The sequence below is a fragment of the Plecotus auritus genome (genome assembly GCF_963455305.1).
Source record: "Plecotus auritus genome assembly, chromosome: X".
Taxonomy (NCBI): Eukaryota; Metazoa; Chordata; class Mammalia; order Chiroptera; family Vespertilionidae; genus Plecotus; species Plecotus auritus.
Window position 1 is genome coordinate 40,781,496 of NC_137784.1, and position 19,066 is coordinate 40,800,561.

General features: G+C 39.0%; 1 protein-coding gene across 1 annotated transcript; it reads right to left on the reverse strand.

The window, feature by feature from the left end:
• Positions 1-458: 458 nt before the first annotated feature.
• On the reverse strand, positions 459-6,117 carry COX7B (cytochrome c oxidase subunit 7B). The gene is made up of 3 exons (XM_080652497.1): positions 5,976-6,117; positions 3,086-3,210; positions 459-660 (listed from the first exon to the last, which is right to left on the reverse strand). Exons 1-3 carry the CDS (start codon positions 6,013-6,015, stop codon positions 586-588), a joined length of 240 nt encoding a protein of 79 aa, XP_080508623.1. The 5' UTR covers positions 6,016-6,117; the 3' UTR covers positions 459-585.
• Between the last annotated feature and the right edge of the window lie 12,949 nt (positions 6,118-19,066).

Consider the following 19,066-nt stretch of genomic DNA (forward strand, 5'->3'; position numbering starts at 1 on the left):
AAATTTTAAAAAAGATCTAATTTAGGTAAATGTATCACAGGAACCAAGGAGTTAGCTAGTCTTCAGACCTCCTAGGAGTTCATTTGATAGACCATTCTTATCTTTGGTCCAGTGGCACCCTAAGTTCTCTTGGCAGAAGTGAAAAGGAATTAATAATGCAAATTCCAAATATAAATACAAATAGGAGGTAGAAAGTAGTAGGCATAACCAAGATGTGGACATCAAATTTTAGCTCAAAGATGACCTAAAATAATTCTGTGATCACTTATTCATCAACTATAATTTCGGCTTACTATAAAGTTGACTTCCAGGTGATAGCCAAGTTTTCCTTTTCACACTACCTCATATAAAAAAGCCATTTACGAAGTTGTATAGCATTTTTATTTTATTAACACAAAGGTTAAATAAATGAAAAGTGATCAAGCTTGCTTTCATTCACAAAAGAAACAAACCTACAATGAAGGTTTCAAATGTACTTTATTTCTCCAATCATGCCATATTTTAATGGGCACACAGTGCTTTCACTTGCCATCAATTATGAGTTGGTTTTGAAATAATTCATTATCACACCAACTGGGATGATTACTAATCTCTCCATTCCTTTGGGGTGACTCTGCCAACAGGGGACAGGTTCCATTCTATTCCAATTTGTGTTGCTGTCTGTAATTAAAAAAACGCTATCAGTTATACATGTTTAAACCAGAGCCTACTCTCCCTTAAGGACTATTTCTTAAAAGTGACAAAGGTATTCTGCTATGTAAGTGAAAAACAAATAGAAACTCATTGGGATATAGTGCCCTCCACGTAGTCACGTAGTGCCCTCCTCTAATTGCTGTACTAATTCTCTAGAGCAGTGGTCGGCAAACTGCGGCTCGCGAGCCACATCAGTTTGCTGCTCTGTTGACTAATGAGTTTGCCGACCACTGGGATAGGGGAACAACAACAGCCTGTAATTACTGGAATCGAGAGTGCTGTTCAATAGAACTTCCTGATATGAAGGAAATGTTCTGTATCAGCATCAGCCAATACAGTAACCACTAGCTGCATAGGACCACTTCTATAATATCCCTTCATAAAGGAGGACTTCACCTCCAAAGTGCCCCAATAACACATTTGTTCAACATCTGTTTCTTCTTCTAATTAAGTACACTCACATTTTAATAGTATATCCAATTTCGGGAAGATCAAAACAAGAATGAAAAAGGCCCCCATTAAAGTATCTTTGTTTATTAAGGCAAATAATTTTTATCAATCAATTTTTATTGATTTCAGAGAGGAAGGGAGAGGGAGAGAGAGATATAAACATCAATGATGAGAATCATTGATCGGCTGCCTCCTGCACGCCCCACACTGGGGATTGAGCCCTCAACCCGGGCATGTGCCCTTGACCAGAATCGGACCCAGGACCCTTCAGTCTACAGGCTGACACTCTATCCACTGAGCCAAATCAACTTATATAGCCAGGCTGGTGTGGCTGAGGTGGTTGAGTGTCATCCTATGCACCAAGAGGCCACCAGTTCCATTCCAGGTCAGAGCACATTGCCCAAGTTGTGGGCTCTATCCCCAGTAGGGGGTGTGCTGGAGGCAGCCAATCTCATCCATGTTGCTCTCTCTCTCTCTCTCTAAAAAAATCAATAAAAATATATTTTAAAAAAATAAAAGTAAGCCCTAGCCAGTTTGGCTCAGTGGATAAAGTGTCAGCCCACAGACTAAGGGCTCGTACCGGTTGCAGCTTGATCCCAGGTCCTGGTTGGGGCGTGTGCGGGAAGCAACCAGTCAATGTCTCTCTTTCACATCGTTTCTCTCCCTGTGTCTCTCCCCCTCCTTTCCACTCTAACAATCAATGGAAAAATATCCTCAGGTGAAGATTAACAAATAAAAAAGCAAAAAATAAAACAAACAATAAAATTAAATAAGATCAACTTATATATTAATTATAACTTCAAGACTCCTACTTTTAATCAGCAAGTTCAGTGACTAGTAAGTAGGTTGTTAAATGTATGATGTAAAAAAAATTAAAATATTGAAAGCAAGTAATTTTATATCTCATCCATCATAAATATTGTACTCAGTTCTGAGGGAAGAATTTTAGAAGAATAACTAATTCAGTAAAGGAAGGTGACCCAAGATGGTGAAAACCCTGGAAACCATATAACAAAAAAATAACAGAGAACTAAGGGTATTTAATCTGAAAGAGAAGATCCAGGACACATGATAGCAATTTTTCTAATATCTAATGGTTAATACATGGAAATAAGATCAGAATCCTTGTGTTGCAATGCAATGATTGGCAGAATATGCAGGAGGCAGATTTTAACTCAACATACAATCCTTTTAAAACAGCTATACAGTGCCTGGCTAGGGTGGCTCAATGGTTGAGCATCAATCTATGAAGAGATTATAGGTTCTATTCCCAGTCAGGGCACATGCCCAGGTTGCCAGCTCAATCCTCAGTAGGGAGTGTGCAGTAGGCAGGTAATTGATGTTTCTCTCTATCCCTCTCCCTTCCCCTTTCTTTAAAATCAATAAAAATATTTTAAAAAAATAAAACAGGTATACAACACAGAAAGGGCTGCCTTATGATCCAGTAAGCAACTTGTTACTGGAAATGTTAAGAACAGATGATGGCCTTGGCCTGTTTGGTTCAGTGGATAGAGTGTCAGCCCGTGGACTGAAGGGTCCCAGGTTTGATTCTGGCCAAGGGCACATATCTCGGTTGAAGGATCAATCTCTGGTCCTTGTCGGGGTTCCTGTGGGAGGCAACCGGTTGATGTGTCTTTCTCACATCAATGTTTCTCTCTCTCTGTCTCGTCCCCTCCTTTCCACTCTCTTTAAAAAAAATCAATGGGAAAAAAATCAATGGAAAAATATCTTCGGTTGAGAATTAACAAACATACAAAAAAGGAACAGGATGATGGGTGAATGCTAAATATTGAGAAATTCCTGTACTGGGTGGGTGTGATTACATTAGAAAATCTCTAAAGTCCCTCCTAACTAGAAATGTATTCTACTATATGAAAATATACATGAGCTAAATGTAAATGAAAAATATCTAAACCAGAAATTATCAATCAACAGTACTTACATATGTCCATGTAGCAACACAAAAAGTGGCTCCACTAGCTAAAATAGCATTGCCATATTTGTCATGGAAATCAGGTGTCCTTTTCTGGTGGATCTGCCTTGCCATTGTTTGCTGAATGCTTCGAACTTAAAGAAAAAATATACAGAAGCATATCTATGAATTATCAGGAAAAGAGAATGTATGTAATTGATACTGGCAAACAGGAAAGCCAAGGAAGTTAACTCTATAGTATTATGCAGTTCAATACAATGTTAAAACATATTGTAGCTAAAATTACCTTACTTTGAAAGGCATCAGAAATAAGATGAATTGACAGATGAATAGATAAATGACAAAACAAATATAGCAAAATGTTAATTGTAGAATCTATGTTGTGCATATGTGGATGTTTATCATACAATTGTTCCAACTTTTCTATATGTTTGAAAGTTTTCATAATAAAACGGGGGAGTGAAGGGAGGCAGGGTCTGGGCGGAGGTGGGCAAGGGAGGGGAAATGTAATAGTGTCAGTAATAAAAGCATAATAAAAAATTAAATTGATTGCTCAATTAAACAGTTGGGGAAAATACAAAGAACAGGTGATGTCAATAAGATTCTTTACACACTAGTATTTGTATCACAACTGAAACTTGGCTCATATTCATTAATTTGAATATTTATTACAAATTTTCACTCAAGTTTATTCCACAGTGCTCAACAATTTAACATCATAAAAGGGCAAATAAATTAAAAATGAGCTTCAAATTAAAGCACACTAAATGTTCATGACCTTAAAATTGCCCCCCAAAATTCCAAAAGCTAGTCTTGATTTTTGAAATAATTAGTAATGAATACATTACCATGCTAAAGGAAATGGGGTATATGAAAATGTGTAAGACACAGATCCTGTCCTCAGGTTTAAAGGAGGATATTAGGCATGTAGACACAAATCACTATAATACAAGGAAGTAGAATGTTAGTTAAGCACTATGAATAACAGGTAGGATTTAGTTATGTAGATGTGGGAAAGGGGAATCTGAAAAACAAGGCAGAGAGAAAAGCCCAGTGTACTAGAAAACTAGTTAATTTGGTTAAAGGACAAATGAGGTGCATAGACAAGCAATAGGGGGTAAAACTAAAAGGATTATGGAGGGTCACTGTTTGGGTTGAGGTAAAGGTTTTTGAGCAGAATTACCACATTAAAACTTCGCTTTTACTATTCTTTTAGTAGAACGAGTTTTCAAACAGCCTCTGAAGGCACTTTAGTAGGGCTTGGGAAAGAGCCAAGACTGGAAAATGCATATTCCCAGCTGTTGTTAAATTCCTCTCCAATCTAAGTGGTAGGTCCTTATTGTTTTAGAACCTCAAAAGGTACTTTTATGTACTAATGGAAAGCATATTAAAGAAATGGGAATCTCCCCTGACTGGTTTGGCTCAGTGGATAGAGCATCGGTCTGTGGACTGAAGGGTCCCAGGTTCGATTCCGGTCAAGGGCACGTACCTTGGTTGCGGGCACATCCCCAGTAGGAGGTGTGCAGGAGGCAGCTGATCGATGTCTCTCTCTCATCGATGTTTCTAACTTTCTATCCCCCTCTCTGTAAAAAATCAATAAAATATATTTTTTAAAAAAAAGAAAAGAAATGGGAATCTCGACCATTCACTAGCACTTTAGAATATAATTGTTTCTGTATGATACAATATGTTATTTCTGGATAGTTACTTGCCGATTTAATGGTTTCTTCTCTTAACTGCCTTAATGTCTTTTTCACCTTTAATCCGACTTGTATGAGCAAACTTACAAACATTTCATAATATATTCTGATCTAGAGTAAAAAGTGAGTTTGTGAATTCCACATTGGAAAAAACCGCAAAAAAGACATCCTTTTCCTGAGTTACAAGGCCCTACCAGCTCAAAGGGCAAAAAAATTAAATTATCAAACAATTCTGCAACACCTCAACATTCAAATCACCAAAGAGGATTTCTTTAAAGTTCTCCTCTGACAAGAAATGGTTTAGTTACCACCTATTAGTAATCTCATGTAATCCTCAAGAAATTTATGAGGTAGGTTTTGTTTACTAACCCCCTATTTTACAAAGAAGGAAAATAAGGTTCAGCTTTTTGCCCAAGGTGAAAGAGATCACAGGTGGGCATTTTAGATTACGAAAAAAGTCGGACAACTACTTTTTGGTTACTGTCAAAGCTGCTTGAGTGTGCAGGACACAGCCTAGTTATACCTCCAACAGCTCTATAAACGGAAAATAAAAACATGGCTAAAAAAAGCTAAATAATTGCTTAAGGTCACTTTCATTGTAAAAACAAAACAAAAAAACTACTCACTTTACACAAGGTCACCTTCAGTGCAAATCAATCATGGAAATGACTTTCCTCTCTCCAATCTAGTGCATTCTAAATACGTGATGCAGGTTTCAAATTTTCCCTGTACCCTCCTAACTTTTACATAAGAAATGATCTACAAATAACAAAAACCGCGGGGCTACCATTTAAATTGTCTCCCTGTGATGAAACCAGATGAAGACCTAGATTTACCGCTTCCTCCATTTTGGTTACAGGAACTGGAGAGGAGGCTCTTCTATTTGGGAGGAGGAGGGGTAAATGTGCCCCCAAAGCTAAAATTAACAAAATTACTTAAGGAACAAGAGGTGTCCACCAAACGTGTTCTTCCTTGAAATCATAAGTTACTACTGAATAATTAAAAAGCAGAGCTAGGCTTTAACCCCAGTAACAGAAACAATCGGTGATTAAGTTAATGCTAAGGATATCTTCCCAATTAGTTCGGAGACTAAGCACTTAGAAGGTCGGGAAGCAGGTGGAGGGAAAGGGCAGAAGCGACCACGAGGACAAATGGATAAAAGGCCCTTTGGAAATGATTTGATCACAATTTTTGCTCACCTGGGAAACGACTTAGCGCGTTTTTGGCCAACGGAAACATCGTGAAGCTGAAGACTACACTACAGCAACTGCAGCTGCGGGTTGTTGGAACTTTGAGTCAAGTACCCTTGCGAAGAAACCTGAAAAACAAAATGGCTTTCAGTAGGGCACGTTAATGAGATTTACTGAAATCTCGCGAGACCCGTGAAAACCTATAGAATTGTAACCTCTTCAAAACACGGAAAGATAAAGGCCTTTTGGGAAATGTAGTTTCACGCTTTATAAATGAATTATGTTACACCCCTCCCCCAACCTTGAAGCCAGGTTTAGGACCCTATAGAGGAATGCTAAAGCACTGATGTTACTGAGTCATCAAAGGCACCAGCTTCAGAGGCTTGAGCTTGTATCTTGCTCCACACTAGTTCTTTCAGTTCCCCCCAAACTTCCTTCACTTTGATTTTTTTGTCTCCTATTACTACATACTAAGTCATTTAACTTTTACTTTTGAAACAATTTCAAATTTAGAGAAAAGTTGCAAAAACGGTAAAAAGAATCCATAATTCGTGGATAAATATTTGATGAAGCAAACGTAACTTCATTGTAGAATCTTGGTGGGTGTTCAGCGTAAAATTCTTTCATTTTTTCTTCTTTGTTAATTCTCACCCGAGGATATTTTTTCCATTGCTTTTTAGAGAAAGTGGGAGGGAGGGAGGTAGATACATATTGGTTGCCTCCCGCATGCGTCCCAAACAGGACCCGTAATCCAACAAAAAACCCCTGGGTGCCCTGGCGGGTGCTCTAAACAATTAGCACACCGGCTAGAGCCACTTTTCCTTTATGTTTGGAAATTTTCATAGTAAAACATTGATGGGGAAGAATTCCTGTATACACATTACCAAGATACAAAACTTGTTAATATTTTGCCACGTGTTCTCTCTCGGCATTTTTATACATGAATACATATATATATACAGGGTGTCCCCAAAATGTATACTGTACACACTTGTATACTGTACACACTTTAACAGCTGATAGTTCAATTGATGTTTCTTTCTTTTCCGAATTAACCCATTTGAATTAATAATTATTCAAAGTGTGTATACATTTTGGGGGGCACCCTGTATAAATATATGTGTCTGTGTATATGTGTGTGTATTTGCTTTTTTTCTGAACAATTTGAGAATAACATGCATGCATGGCCTTTACCCTTTAATACATCAGGGTTCATTTTGTAAAAATAAGATATTCTCTTACATAACCACAGTATAGTTATCAAATTCAGAAACTGTCATAATTATACAATACTAGTATAGCTTGTATTCCAATTTTACCAGTTGTTCCAATATTTCCATCCAGAATTCAATCCAGGTCCTTGTATTGAATTTAGTTGTCATGTATCTTTAGTCTCCTTTTACTTTTTATTTTTTAAGCTTTATTTTTGGTTTTTATTTATTTAAATAATTTCTTTCAAGTACACCACAGTGATTAAATTGAACAGTTCCTCAGCCTTTCTTTGTCTTTCATGGCATTAATTTATTTCTCACTAAGTTTTATTCTTGCAGTTTTACATATGAAGTAAGTGTGGTAAAAAAAATCCTTCAATGACTTCTAAAAGACCAAGATCAGGTAATTCTAAGTGCAAGGATTGGTAACTGAACTTCTGATGCCTCACAGGTCTGTGCTCTGTCATATTTTTGAAGAGTACAAGACAGTTATTTTGTAAAAGTTCCCTCAAATTGTATGTCTTGATGTTTCCTCATAATTAGATTCAGTTTATGTATCTCTGGGAGGAATGCTACATAACAGATGTGTCTTCTTAGGGCATCTTAATAGGAAGCAAGTAATATTAGGTTGGTAATGCCAACTTTAATAATTTGGCTGAAGGAGTGGCCTTCAAGTTCCTACATTATAAAATTACTATTTTTTCCCATGTAATTAAAAGATAACATGAAGAATACATAGAAAATATGTAAATATCCTGTTCTTCATCAAACTTCCTTTTTTGTTTTTATTTAATTTTCTTTCTTTGTCAAACTTTCACCCACTAGTTTTTGTATCCATTGATGATTTTTGCCTAAATCGATTATTAGTTTGAAAATTGCATAAAAGGTTATTTTCTTTTTTTATATATGTTTTTATTTCAAAGAGGAAGGGAGAGAGAGATAGAAACATCAATGATGAGAATCATTGATTGGCTGCCTCCTGCACGCCCCCTACTGGGGATTGAGCCCTCAACCCGGGCATGTGCCCTTGACCGGAATCGAACCTGGAACCCTTGAGTCCAAAGGCCAACGCTCTATCCACTGAGACAAACTGGCTAAGGCAAAGGTTATTTTCTATTATTCTTTCTATATTTAATGGTGTATGTTCTACTGTAAAGATAAAATTTATCTTCTCTATTCATTATCAGATGGATTTATTAATCGAATAGGTTATAATCCATTCTGATTTATTTCAATGAACAATAATGCCAGATGTGATCAGTAGGATTCCCTTCCAGCTGGCTTGTATGTATGTCTTTTTCGATGTCTCCATAATTTTTTATTTTCTGACACAAGATGTTCGAGGCTCATCTTGTACTTTTCTTCCCTCAGCACTGGAATCAGCCATTTCTCTAAGGACCCTTAGTTTCTTTTAGGGATGGCATTTAGCAACCTAGATTTGGCACTAGGTGTGCTCATTGATATTAAAGTGTCATTAATTTCTAGTCCTTTTAGTGAATAGAGCTAGGAATATATCTTATGAATGATAAATTTATACTAATATGTACCTCCAATTTCAGTACAACCCCCAAAAGTTCTTTTTTACTTTTCCTCATTTCATATTTGTAGCTCCCTTCTTCCACAGTGAGAATCCTGGTTCTCAGCAACGTCAATGTTTTTACATACACTGAGTGGCCAGATTATTATGATCTCTGAATAGATAATAATCTGGCCACTCAATATATATATATATATATATATATATATATATATATATATACACACACACACACACACACACTAGAGGCCCAGTGCATGAATTTGTGCATGGGTGGGGGCCGGCCAGCCTGGCCAAGGGGAGGGGACATGGGCGGTTGGCCGGCCTGCCTGCTGGTCGAACTCCTGGTCGAGGGGACAATTTACATATTATCCTTTTATTATACAGGATATACACTGAGTGGCCAGATAATTATGTGTTCAGAGATCATGATAATCTGGCCACTCAGTGTATATTACACACAACATATTGTCAGAATAGCTCCACTCATGTCACTAAAAAATAAACCTACTTAGTAGAGTTCAAGATTTGCTTCTACTTTTTTTTTTCTTTAGAGTAATGAATGGTATATAATCAAAGTAGTGTGTTCATATTCAAATTAGTTTTTTTGTTTAATGTGGTTGTTTCTCATTTGAAATAATCAGGCTCCCCTTTTTTCTGTTTGTATTTGATTTAAGTTATTTTCCCATTCTTACTGATTAGATTTGTAAAATTTTAAATTTATTTATTTTTAAATGTTTTTATTGGTTGTTAGAAAGAGTAAGAGAGAGGGAAAAGGGGGAAGGAGGAGAGGGAGAGGGAGAAGGAGAGGGGGAGAGAGAGAGAGAGAGAGAGAGAGAGAGAGAGAGAGAGAGAGAGAGAGAGAGAAACACTGATGTGAGAGAAAAACATTAATTGGTTGCCCCCCCACCATAGGCACCCAAACCTTGGCATGTGCCCTAACCAGAATTGAACTGGTGTACCTTAGGTGCAGGGGATGACACTTAATCATCTGAGTTAGGGCTAAAACATTTTTTAATTGTACTAAAATATACATAACATTAAATTGACCACTTTAACCATTTTTAATTGTATAATCCAGTGGCATTAAGTATATTCACATTGTTGCAAACACCACCACCATCCATTTCCAGAACTTATTTTTATTACAAAACCAAATGATCTGGCTTTATATTTTGATTACTTAAAAATACTAACATTATTCCAAAAATCAAAACTATACAAACTGGTGTATTTTAAAGAAATGTCATTCCCTCTATTAAATATTCCAATTCACTTCCTCCACTTCCTATAGGTAACCAATATCATTAGTTTCTTGTTTAACCTTTCTTTGTTTCCTTTCTCATAAATGGGCAGATACATATGTATTTTCTTATTTCGTCTTGTATTTTAAACAAATGTAGCGTAATATGTATATTCCTTTGCACTTTGGGTTATTCATTTAACAATAGATCTTAAAAATCCATATCTACACAACTCTTCCTTATTCTTTTTTTTACAGCTTTGAAATATTTCATGGTATTTATGTACCAAGGTATACTCAATCAGTCTCCTATATTTGAACATTTAGGTAGTTTTCAGAATATTTTGGTAAATTGTGCTGCTATGAACATAGGGGTGCATATATCCTTTCTGATGGGTGTTTCTGGTTTCTTGGGATATATTCCTAGAAGTAAGATTACTGGGTCAAATAGGAGTTCCATTTTTAGTTTTTTGAGGAAACTTCTTACTGTTTAATCTCCAAAATTTACAGGGAATTCATACAACTTAACAAAAGGAAGATAAACAATCCAATCAAAAAATGGGCAAAGGACCTAAAGAGACACTTTTAAAATATATTTTTATTTATTTCAGAGAGGAAGGGAGAGAGAGATAGAAACTTCAGGATAAGAGAGAATCTTTGACTGGCTGCCTCCTGCATGCCCCCTACTGGGGATCAAGCCCACAACCTTGGCATGTGTCCTTGACTGGAATTGAACCTAGGACCATTCAGTTCGAAGGCCAATGCTCTATCCACTGAGCCAAACTGACTAGGGCTACAATACAGTATTAATAACTGTAGTCACGCTCTAACGTTTGGCTCAGTGGATAGAGCGTCGGCCTGTGGACTGAAGGGTCCCTGGTTTGATTCTGGTCAAGGGCATGTACCTTGGTTGCGGGCACATCCCTAGTAGGGGGTGTGCAGGAGGCAGCTGATCGGTGTTTCTCTCTCATCGATGTTTCTAACTCTCTATTCCTCTCCCTTCCTCTCTGTAAAAAATCAATAAAAAATATATTTAAAAAAATAAAATAAAATAAAATAAAATGACTGTAGTCACCATGTTGTTTATTAAAATCTCCAGAACTTATTCATCTGATAACTGAAACTTTATATCTTCTGACCAACATCGCCCCATTTCCCTCACCCTTCAGCCCCCCATAACCACCAAACTCTTGGTTTCTATAAACTTTAATTTTTAAGATTCCACATGTAAGTGACATCATGCAGTATTTGTCTTTCTGTACTTGGCTTACATCCCTTGGCATAATGTCTTCCAGGTCCATCCATTCTGTTGTAAATTATAGGATTTCCTCCTTTTAAAAGGCTGAGTAATATTTCATTGTATCTGACTATTTTAGTTAATTCTCTCTCTCTCTCTCTCTCTCTCTCTCTCTCTCTCTCTCTCTCTCTCTCTCTCTCTCTCTCTCTCTCTCTCCCTCTCTCTCCCTCTCTCTGGAATAGAGGGGAAAGAGCCTTTAAAACTTTAAGTTAGAATTTTCTGCCCTAACTGGTTTGGCTCAGTGGATAGAGCATTGGCCCTCAGACTGAAGGGTCCTGGGTTCGATTCTGATTAAGGGCATGTATCTTGATTGCAGGCTCATCTCTAGTGGGGGTCGTGCGGGAGGCAGCTGATCTATGTTTCTCATTGATATTTCTGACTCTCTATACCTCTCCCTTCATCTATGTAAAATCATTACAATATATTTTTTAAAAAAGAACTTCTTCTCTTCCCATTTCCTCTGTGTCCTTGTCCTCTTCTCTCTCCTGATCCTTTCCCTGGTTAAAGCACTGATCACGTGTCAGTCTGAGCCACTGGATCCTTCCATGCAGAGACAAGACACGCCTATTTGCTCTCTCATAGTCTGTAACGCACTCTGAACAGTTCCTTTATTCCAGGCAGTATGGGGTCCTCAACTTCTCTTGGTCTGTGCTCTGTCTGGTTTGTCCTTCCAGACACATTCCCATTTCTGAGAAGGGCACTTTTTAAAAATATATATTTTTTATTGATTTTAGAGAGGAAGGAAGAGGGAGGGAGCAATGAAAACATCCATGATGAAAGAGAAACAAGATTGGCTGCCTGTCCTAGCTGGTTTGGCTCAGTGGATAGAGCGTAGACCTGTGGACCGAAGGGTCCCAGGTTTGATTCCTGTCAAGGGCACATGCCGAGCCCTAACCTGTTTGGCTCAGTGGATAGAGTGTCGGCCTGTGGACTCAAGGGTCCCAGGTTCGATTCCGGTCAGGGGCATGTACCTTGGTTGCGGGCACATCCCCGGTGGGGGGTGTGCAGGAGGCAGCTGATCGATGTTTCTCTCTCATCGATGTTTCTAACTCTCTATCCCTCTCCCTTCCTCTCTGAGATCAATAAAAATATATTTTTTTAAAATATATTTCATTGATTTTTTTACAGATAGGAAGAGAGAGGGATAGAGAGCTAGAAACATCGATGAGAGAGAAACATCGATCAGCTGCCTCCTGCACACCCCCCACCGGGGATGTGCCCGCAACCAAGGTACATGCCCTTGACCAGACTCGAACCTGGGACCCTTCAGTCCGCAGGCTGACGCTCTATCCACCGAGCCAAACCGGTTTCGGCAATAAAATATATTTTTTAAAAAAAGGGCACATGCCAGGGTTGCGGGCTGGATCCCCAGTGGGGTGCATGCATGAGGCAGCCAATCAATGATTCTCTCTCATCATTAATGTTTCTATATTTCTCTCCCTCTCCCTTCCTCTCTGAAATCAATAAAAAATATATTAAGAACAAATGATTAGCTGCCTCCCGCATGCCCCACACTGGGGATTGAACCTGCAACCTGAGCATGTGCCCTGACTGGAAATCGAACCATAACCTCCTGGTTCATATGTTGACACTCAACCACTGAGCAACCCAGGCTGGGTGAGAAGGGCACTTTTTTGAAGGATAAGCCACAAGCTTCTTGAGGAAGTATCCAGCACATAATATACTGTGAGCAACTCAGTGCAGTGAGTTATTTGGTACTATAGCTGAGAGCTGTTCAAAGATGATTAAGAAGTAGTTTCTACCTTCAAGAAACTTGCAATCTGGTACTCAACCAAGTTATGGCATCCAATCACAGTCCTCCGTGCTAATGAATGCTCTTGGGACAATTCCAGCATCTCAGTATTCCAGGTGAGGATGAGAGTTCATATTTCCAGGTCAACAGGGTCATTGCCGTTACCTCTTCTTCACCTGATCAACTCTTACTCATGCTTTGAGTGAATGTCAACTTCTCAGAGAGGCTTTCCTTGACCCCTAGATCAGCATATTTCAAAGTCTGGCCTATGACCTACCTGTATTAGATTTACCTGGTTTATTGGTCAAAGTACAGATTTCTACTTGAACAGATCCTTGTGCACCCAGGTTCACAACACATAATAGACAAAAGGCAGAAGCAACCCAAGTGTCCATCAACAAATGAATGGAAAAACAAAAGTGCTATATGTATGCAATGGGATAGTGTTCAGCCTCATTGAGGAAGGGAATTATGGTACAGGCTACAACATGGGTAAACATCGTGCTTCTGGAGGGCGGATGGAGGAAATGGGAAATGATTACATGGAGTTTCAGATTGGGATGATGAAAAGTTCTGGAGATAGAGGGTACCAATTGTTGCACAACAACGTGACTGTATTAATGCCATTCAACCATACACTTTTAACATGTTAAATATTAAAGTAGTAAATATTTTTTATTATCTGTTAGAGGCCCAGTGCACGATATTCATGCACTTCGGGGGGGTGGGGTTCCCTCAGCCAGGCCTGCACCCTTTCTCAGTCCGGGAGCCCTCGGGGGATGTCTGACTCACGGCTTCAGTCAGACATCCTTAGTGCTGCCACAGAGGCCGGAGAGTGAACCCGGCTTCTGGCTGAGAGGTGCTCCTTCTGTGGGAGCCCACTGACCACCAGGGGGCAGCTCCTGCATTGAGCATCTGCCCCCTGGTGGTCAGGGCGCATCATAGCAACCGGTCATTCAGCCGTTCGGTTGATTTGCATATTACCCTTTTATTATATAGGATACTTTACCACAAAATAAAAACAAAACAAAAAGAATGGGGGCAGATTTCTGGCTTCCACTCTGGCCTATGAAATAAAAACTTTGAGAAGAAGAGACAGGGATGCAGTAGGAAACTGCAAGCTCTTCAGGCGACTCTGATATAAAAAATTAAGAATACTGATACAGACCACATGCAATACACCTTGTTTTATCCCTCTAGTCTACAGCAACCTACACTTTGCACTTTGTGATCAGCTTGTAATTTGGCCATAAGCTTCAGGAGGGCAGGAACTATGCTGTCTTGTTCAGTGCTGTGTGCCCAGCATCTAGTACAACACATGGCTTAGAGTGGCACTCAGTGTATATTGACTGAGTAATAAAGTAATTTGAACATGAGTCTTATATTCCTGGTTTGTAAACTTAGTATAATAATTATCTTGAGGGGTGACATGACGGTTTGAGATAACACTACCCGTAGAGAACCTCTTACCATGTCTGATGCATAGGAAGAGTTTGATCATCAGAAGCTGCATTATTATTATTATTATTATTATTATTATTGGTGTTGTTTTTAGGAAGAGGAATATTATAGTTATTCAGGATTTACATCAGTAGTTAAAGAAAAAAAAGAATATTTCAATTACAAATAGTGCTGAAATAAACAACTGTGCACATATATTTTTTTATTACTGGAGTAGATTCCTAGAAGTGTAATTGCTGGATCAAAAGGTAAATGTACCCCTGGTTGGTTTGGCTCAGTGGATAGAGCGTTGGCCCACGGGGACTGAAAGGTCTTGGGTTTAGTTAGGGTCAAGGGTGTGTGCCTCTGTTACAGGTTCAATTCCCGGCGCTGGTCTTTTGTCTCTTTCTCTCCCCCTCCCTTCCACTCTCTCTAAAAATCAATGAAAAAATATCCCCAGGTGAGGATTAAAAAAAAAAAGGTAAATGCAATTGCAATTTTTTTTAGATATTGCCAAATTACCTTTCATAGATGCAGCACTTTGCATTCCCACCAGCAATGTATGAGGGTGCCAGTTTCCCCACAGCCTTGATAAAAGCTTCTACTGAATTTTGCCAAGTGAGATAGTAAATGTCTTTGTATACTTTAAAAATTTACCTTACTTTTTATATGTTAAATTTACATGCAGTAAAACTTGCTCTGTTTTGGTGTACAGTTCTGCAAGTTTTGACAATGCATAGGAGTGTGTAACCACTCCAACGATTAAGTTTCAAATCACAAATATGTGTGGCCCCTCTTCCAACCTCCAGCACCTGATAACCACTGATCTGTTCTTTTCCTATGAGTTTGCTTTTTCCAGAACCTCATATAAATGGAATCATACTGATGTCTCATTGTATTTTTCTTATTTTGAACGTCTGTAAACATTTTTAATTTTTAAAATATCTCTCGATTACAACTCTTTTTAAAAATATATTTTTTTATTGATTTTGGAGAGGGAGAGATATAGAAACATCAATGATGAGAGAGAATCATTGATTGGCTGCTTCCTGCACGCCCCCTACTAGGGATCAAGCCCACAACCTGGGCATGTGCCCTTGACCAGAAACGAACCCGGGACCCTTCAGTCTGTAGGCTGATGTTCTACCCACTGAGCCAAACCAGCCAGGGCTTGATAGTATCTCTTCACTTCAGAACCAATGATTTTTTAAAAATATATTTTATTGATTTTTTACAGAGAGGAAGGGAGAGGGATAGAGAGTTAGAAACATCGATCAGCTGCCTCCTGCACACCCCCCACTGGGGACGTGCCCGCAACCAAGGTACATGCCCTTGACCGGAATCAAACCTGGGACCTTTCAGTCCGCAGGCTGACACTCTATCCACTGAGCCAAACCGGTTTCGGCAGAACCAGCGATTTTCTTTTCCATACTCACCTTCTTGACTCTTCAACATAATGACACTATTTTCCTCTGTATGCCTGAGTTTCCCAGCAGAACCTGAAAGAATAGTCTGATGATGTTCCACATTATCAAAATAAATCTAAATTACAGGCAGTTGATTTTATTGTGTTAGTGTTTTCCTCTTGAATATATTATTATTCCCTATTAAAATCATCCCAGTTTTACAACCCACTATGATAAACATACCTGGGCCAAATAAATGGAAACTTCTTCAGCTATGTAGGGTTTCTATTATGTTTTAGATAGGGGAGTTGGATGTTTAATGAAAGTTATGACACAAATAACTTTAAAAAGACAGAAGTGCTTCCTTACAACCTTAGTTTTGCACCCATCTGCCAAACAAAATAAATTTAAAAAGGCATTTTCTCTGTATAACCTAAAATTTAAGTCCCTATTGATGCCTCAAGTAATAAGTGAGATAAAAGAAAATTGAATTTATTTAAGGAAAGGGGATGGGAGATGGGATATCCAAAGGGAAGGACTGCACAGCACTGAGCCAAGGGGACATTGGGTAGATGATGGCAACACCCAGGAGCTGGAGTTTCTTCCTTATACACTGTTCCTGGTGGGAAACTTGCCTTCAGTGGGTCTGGAGGCTGAGCTGGTAGGCTTGGAATGTAGATGGAATGCAGATGTGCAATCAGGTGCCTTCAGGACAGTTTCTTTTTTTTAATTTCTTTATTGACTACGGTATTACATATGTGTCTTTATTCCCCCATTACCCCCCAGCCGCCCCCCCTCATGCCCTCACCCCCCTGTTGTCTGTGTCCATTGGTTAGGCTTCTATGCATGCATACAAGTCCTTTGGTTGATCTCTCCCCCTTACCCCCACCCTCCACTACCTTCCCTCTGAGGTTTAATGGTCTGATTGATGTTTCTCTGTCTCTGGATCTATTTTTGTTCATCACTTTATGTTGTTCATTATATTCCATAAATTAGTGAGATCATGTGATATTTATCTTTTTTTTAAATATATTTTATTGATTTTTCACAGAGAGGAAGGGAGAGGGACAGAGAGCCAGAAACATCGACGAGAGAGAAACATCGATCAGCTGCCTCCTGCACACCCCCCACCGGGGATGTGCCCGCAACCAAGGCACATGCCCCCGACCGGAATCGAATCCGGGACCCCCCAGTCCGCAGGCTGACGCTCCATCCACTGAGCCAAACCGGTCTCGGCGTGATATTTATCTTTCTCTGCCTGGTTTATTTCACTTAGCATAATGCTCTCCAGTTCCATCCATGCTATTGGAAATGGTAAGAACTCCTTCTTTTTTTACCACAGCATAGTATTCCATTGTGTAGATGTACCACAGTTTTTCAATCCACTCATCTGCTGATGGGCACTTAGGCTGTTTCCAAATCGTAGCTATTGTAAATTGTGCTGCTATGAACATAGGGGTGTATATGTCCTTTCTAATTGGTGTTTCTAGTTTATTGAGATATATTCCTAGAAGTGGGATCACTGGATCAAATGGGAGTTCCATTTTTAGTTTTTTGAGGAAACTCCATACTGTTCTCCACAGTGGCTGCACCAGTCTGCATTCCCACCAGCAGTGCACGAGGGTACCTTTTTCTCCGCATCCTCGCCAGCACTTGTCGTTTGTTGATTTGTTGATGATTGCCATTCTGACAGGTGTGAGGTGGTACCTCATTGTCGTTTTGATATGCATCTCTCGGATGATTAGTGACTTGGAGCAGGTTTTCATATGCCTCTTGGCCTTCCTTCTGTCTTCTTTCCAAAAGTATCTATTTAGGTTGTTGCCCATTTTTTGATTGGGTTGTTTATCTTCCTTTTGTTGAGTTGTATGAGTTCCCTGTAGGACAGTTTCTATTCCTTGTATGGTCTGGACTCTTGGTGTCCAGCGAGTTTTTCTTGGTCTTTTGTTCTCCTGTGGCAGGAAGCTTACAAATGGCCCTTTTCAATATTCAAAGTCATTTTAAATTTTTTTGTTTATTCATTACATTTTTAAAGTTAAAGTTCTTACTGTTAGGACTGTAGGGAAATACAATCCTTAAGGGCCATTTGTAAGCTTCCTGCCACAGGAGAACAAAAGACCAAGAAAAACTCGCTGGACACCAAGAGTCAGACCATACAAGGAATAGAAACAAGAAAATTTAATTGTACTGGACAAAAAGCTGTTCCTAAAGTAGTAACTAAAATTTGTATTGGTAGTTCATCTCATGGTAAAATTCCTGAGCATGCAAAGAACCTAAAGCAGTCATATTTTTTGTGCAAAAAAATTAAAATTTAAAGTTATCAAGACTGCATTATAAAATTTACAAAAGCCTCCATTAATCAAAAAAAGGGGGGGATAGTAGGGTAATATCATGTAAGGAAAAATATCCTATAAGTAAATTACATCTAGAAAATTTTTACTTTACAAAATTAATTTTCATTTGTAATGCTAACAGCAAGACACCCATGAAAAACACACATGGTGTCTAAATAAGACAAAGGAAAATCGTTTGGGCAAAAATAAAAAGGATCCCAAATCAATTATATAGAAAAGATTCCTTTATTAACTTTTAGTCGAGAATATGTTTTTATATTTTCAGAAAACAACTCCAAGACCATGTGGATTCCTGCAACAGAGAGGAATTGACAGGTCTGCTCCAACCACGAAGACAAGAGGAGAAACAGTCCGGAGATGGAAGACGCTGACGACGCCTTGCCACACTAGCAGTCAGCAGCTGTGTGTCTCAGCAGGTTGCCTAGGACCAAACCAGAGAGGGTCGGACCTGCATTGCCACCATGTGCCCACCATCCAGATATCGTTGCTGACATGTACACATAGGAACTGTATGACATTGAAACGGGGACTCAGAACTGTTGGACATTGAAATTGGGACTCAAACATTTTTTGTTATTATATGTTTATTTCTATTCTGCAGAGGCAAGATTTTTTAAAGGAAAGAAATGGGGGGGGGAATAGATACAGAGGCAAAGAAGCATTGAACAGACTGTCAAACTACAGCGGGAAGGCAGAGGAGGTTGGGGGGCTGTAAGAGATCAACCAAAGGACTTGTACGCATGCATATAAGCATAACCAACGGATAAAAGACACTGGAGGGGGGCAGGTAAAGGCATGTACTGGGGGGTAGGGGAGGCCGGGGGGAGGTCAATGGGAAAAAAAGGAGACATATGTACTACTA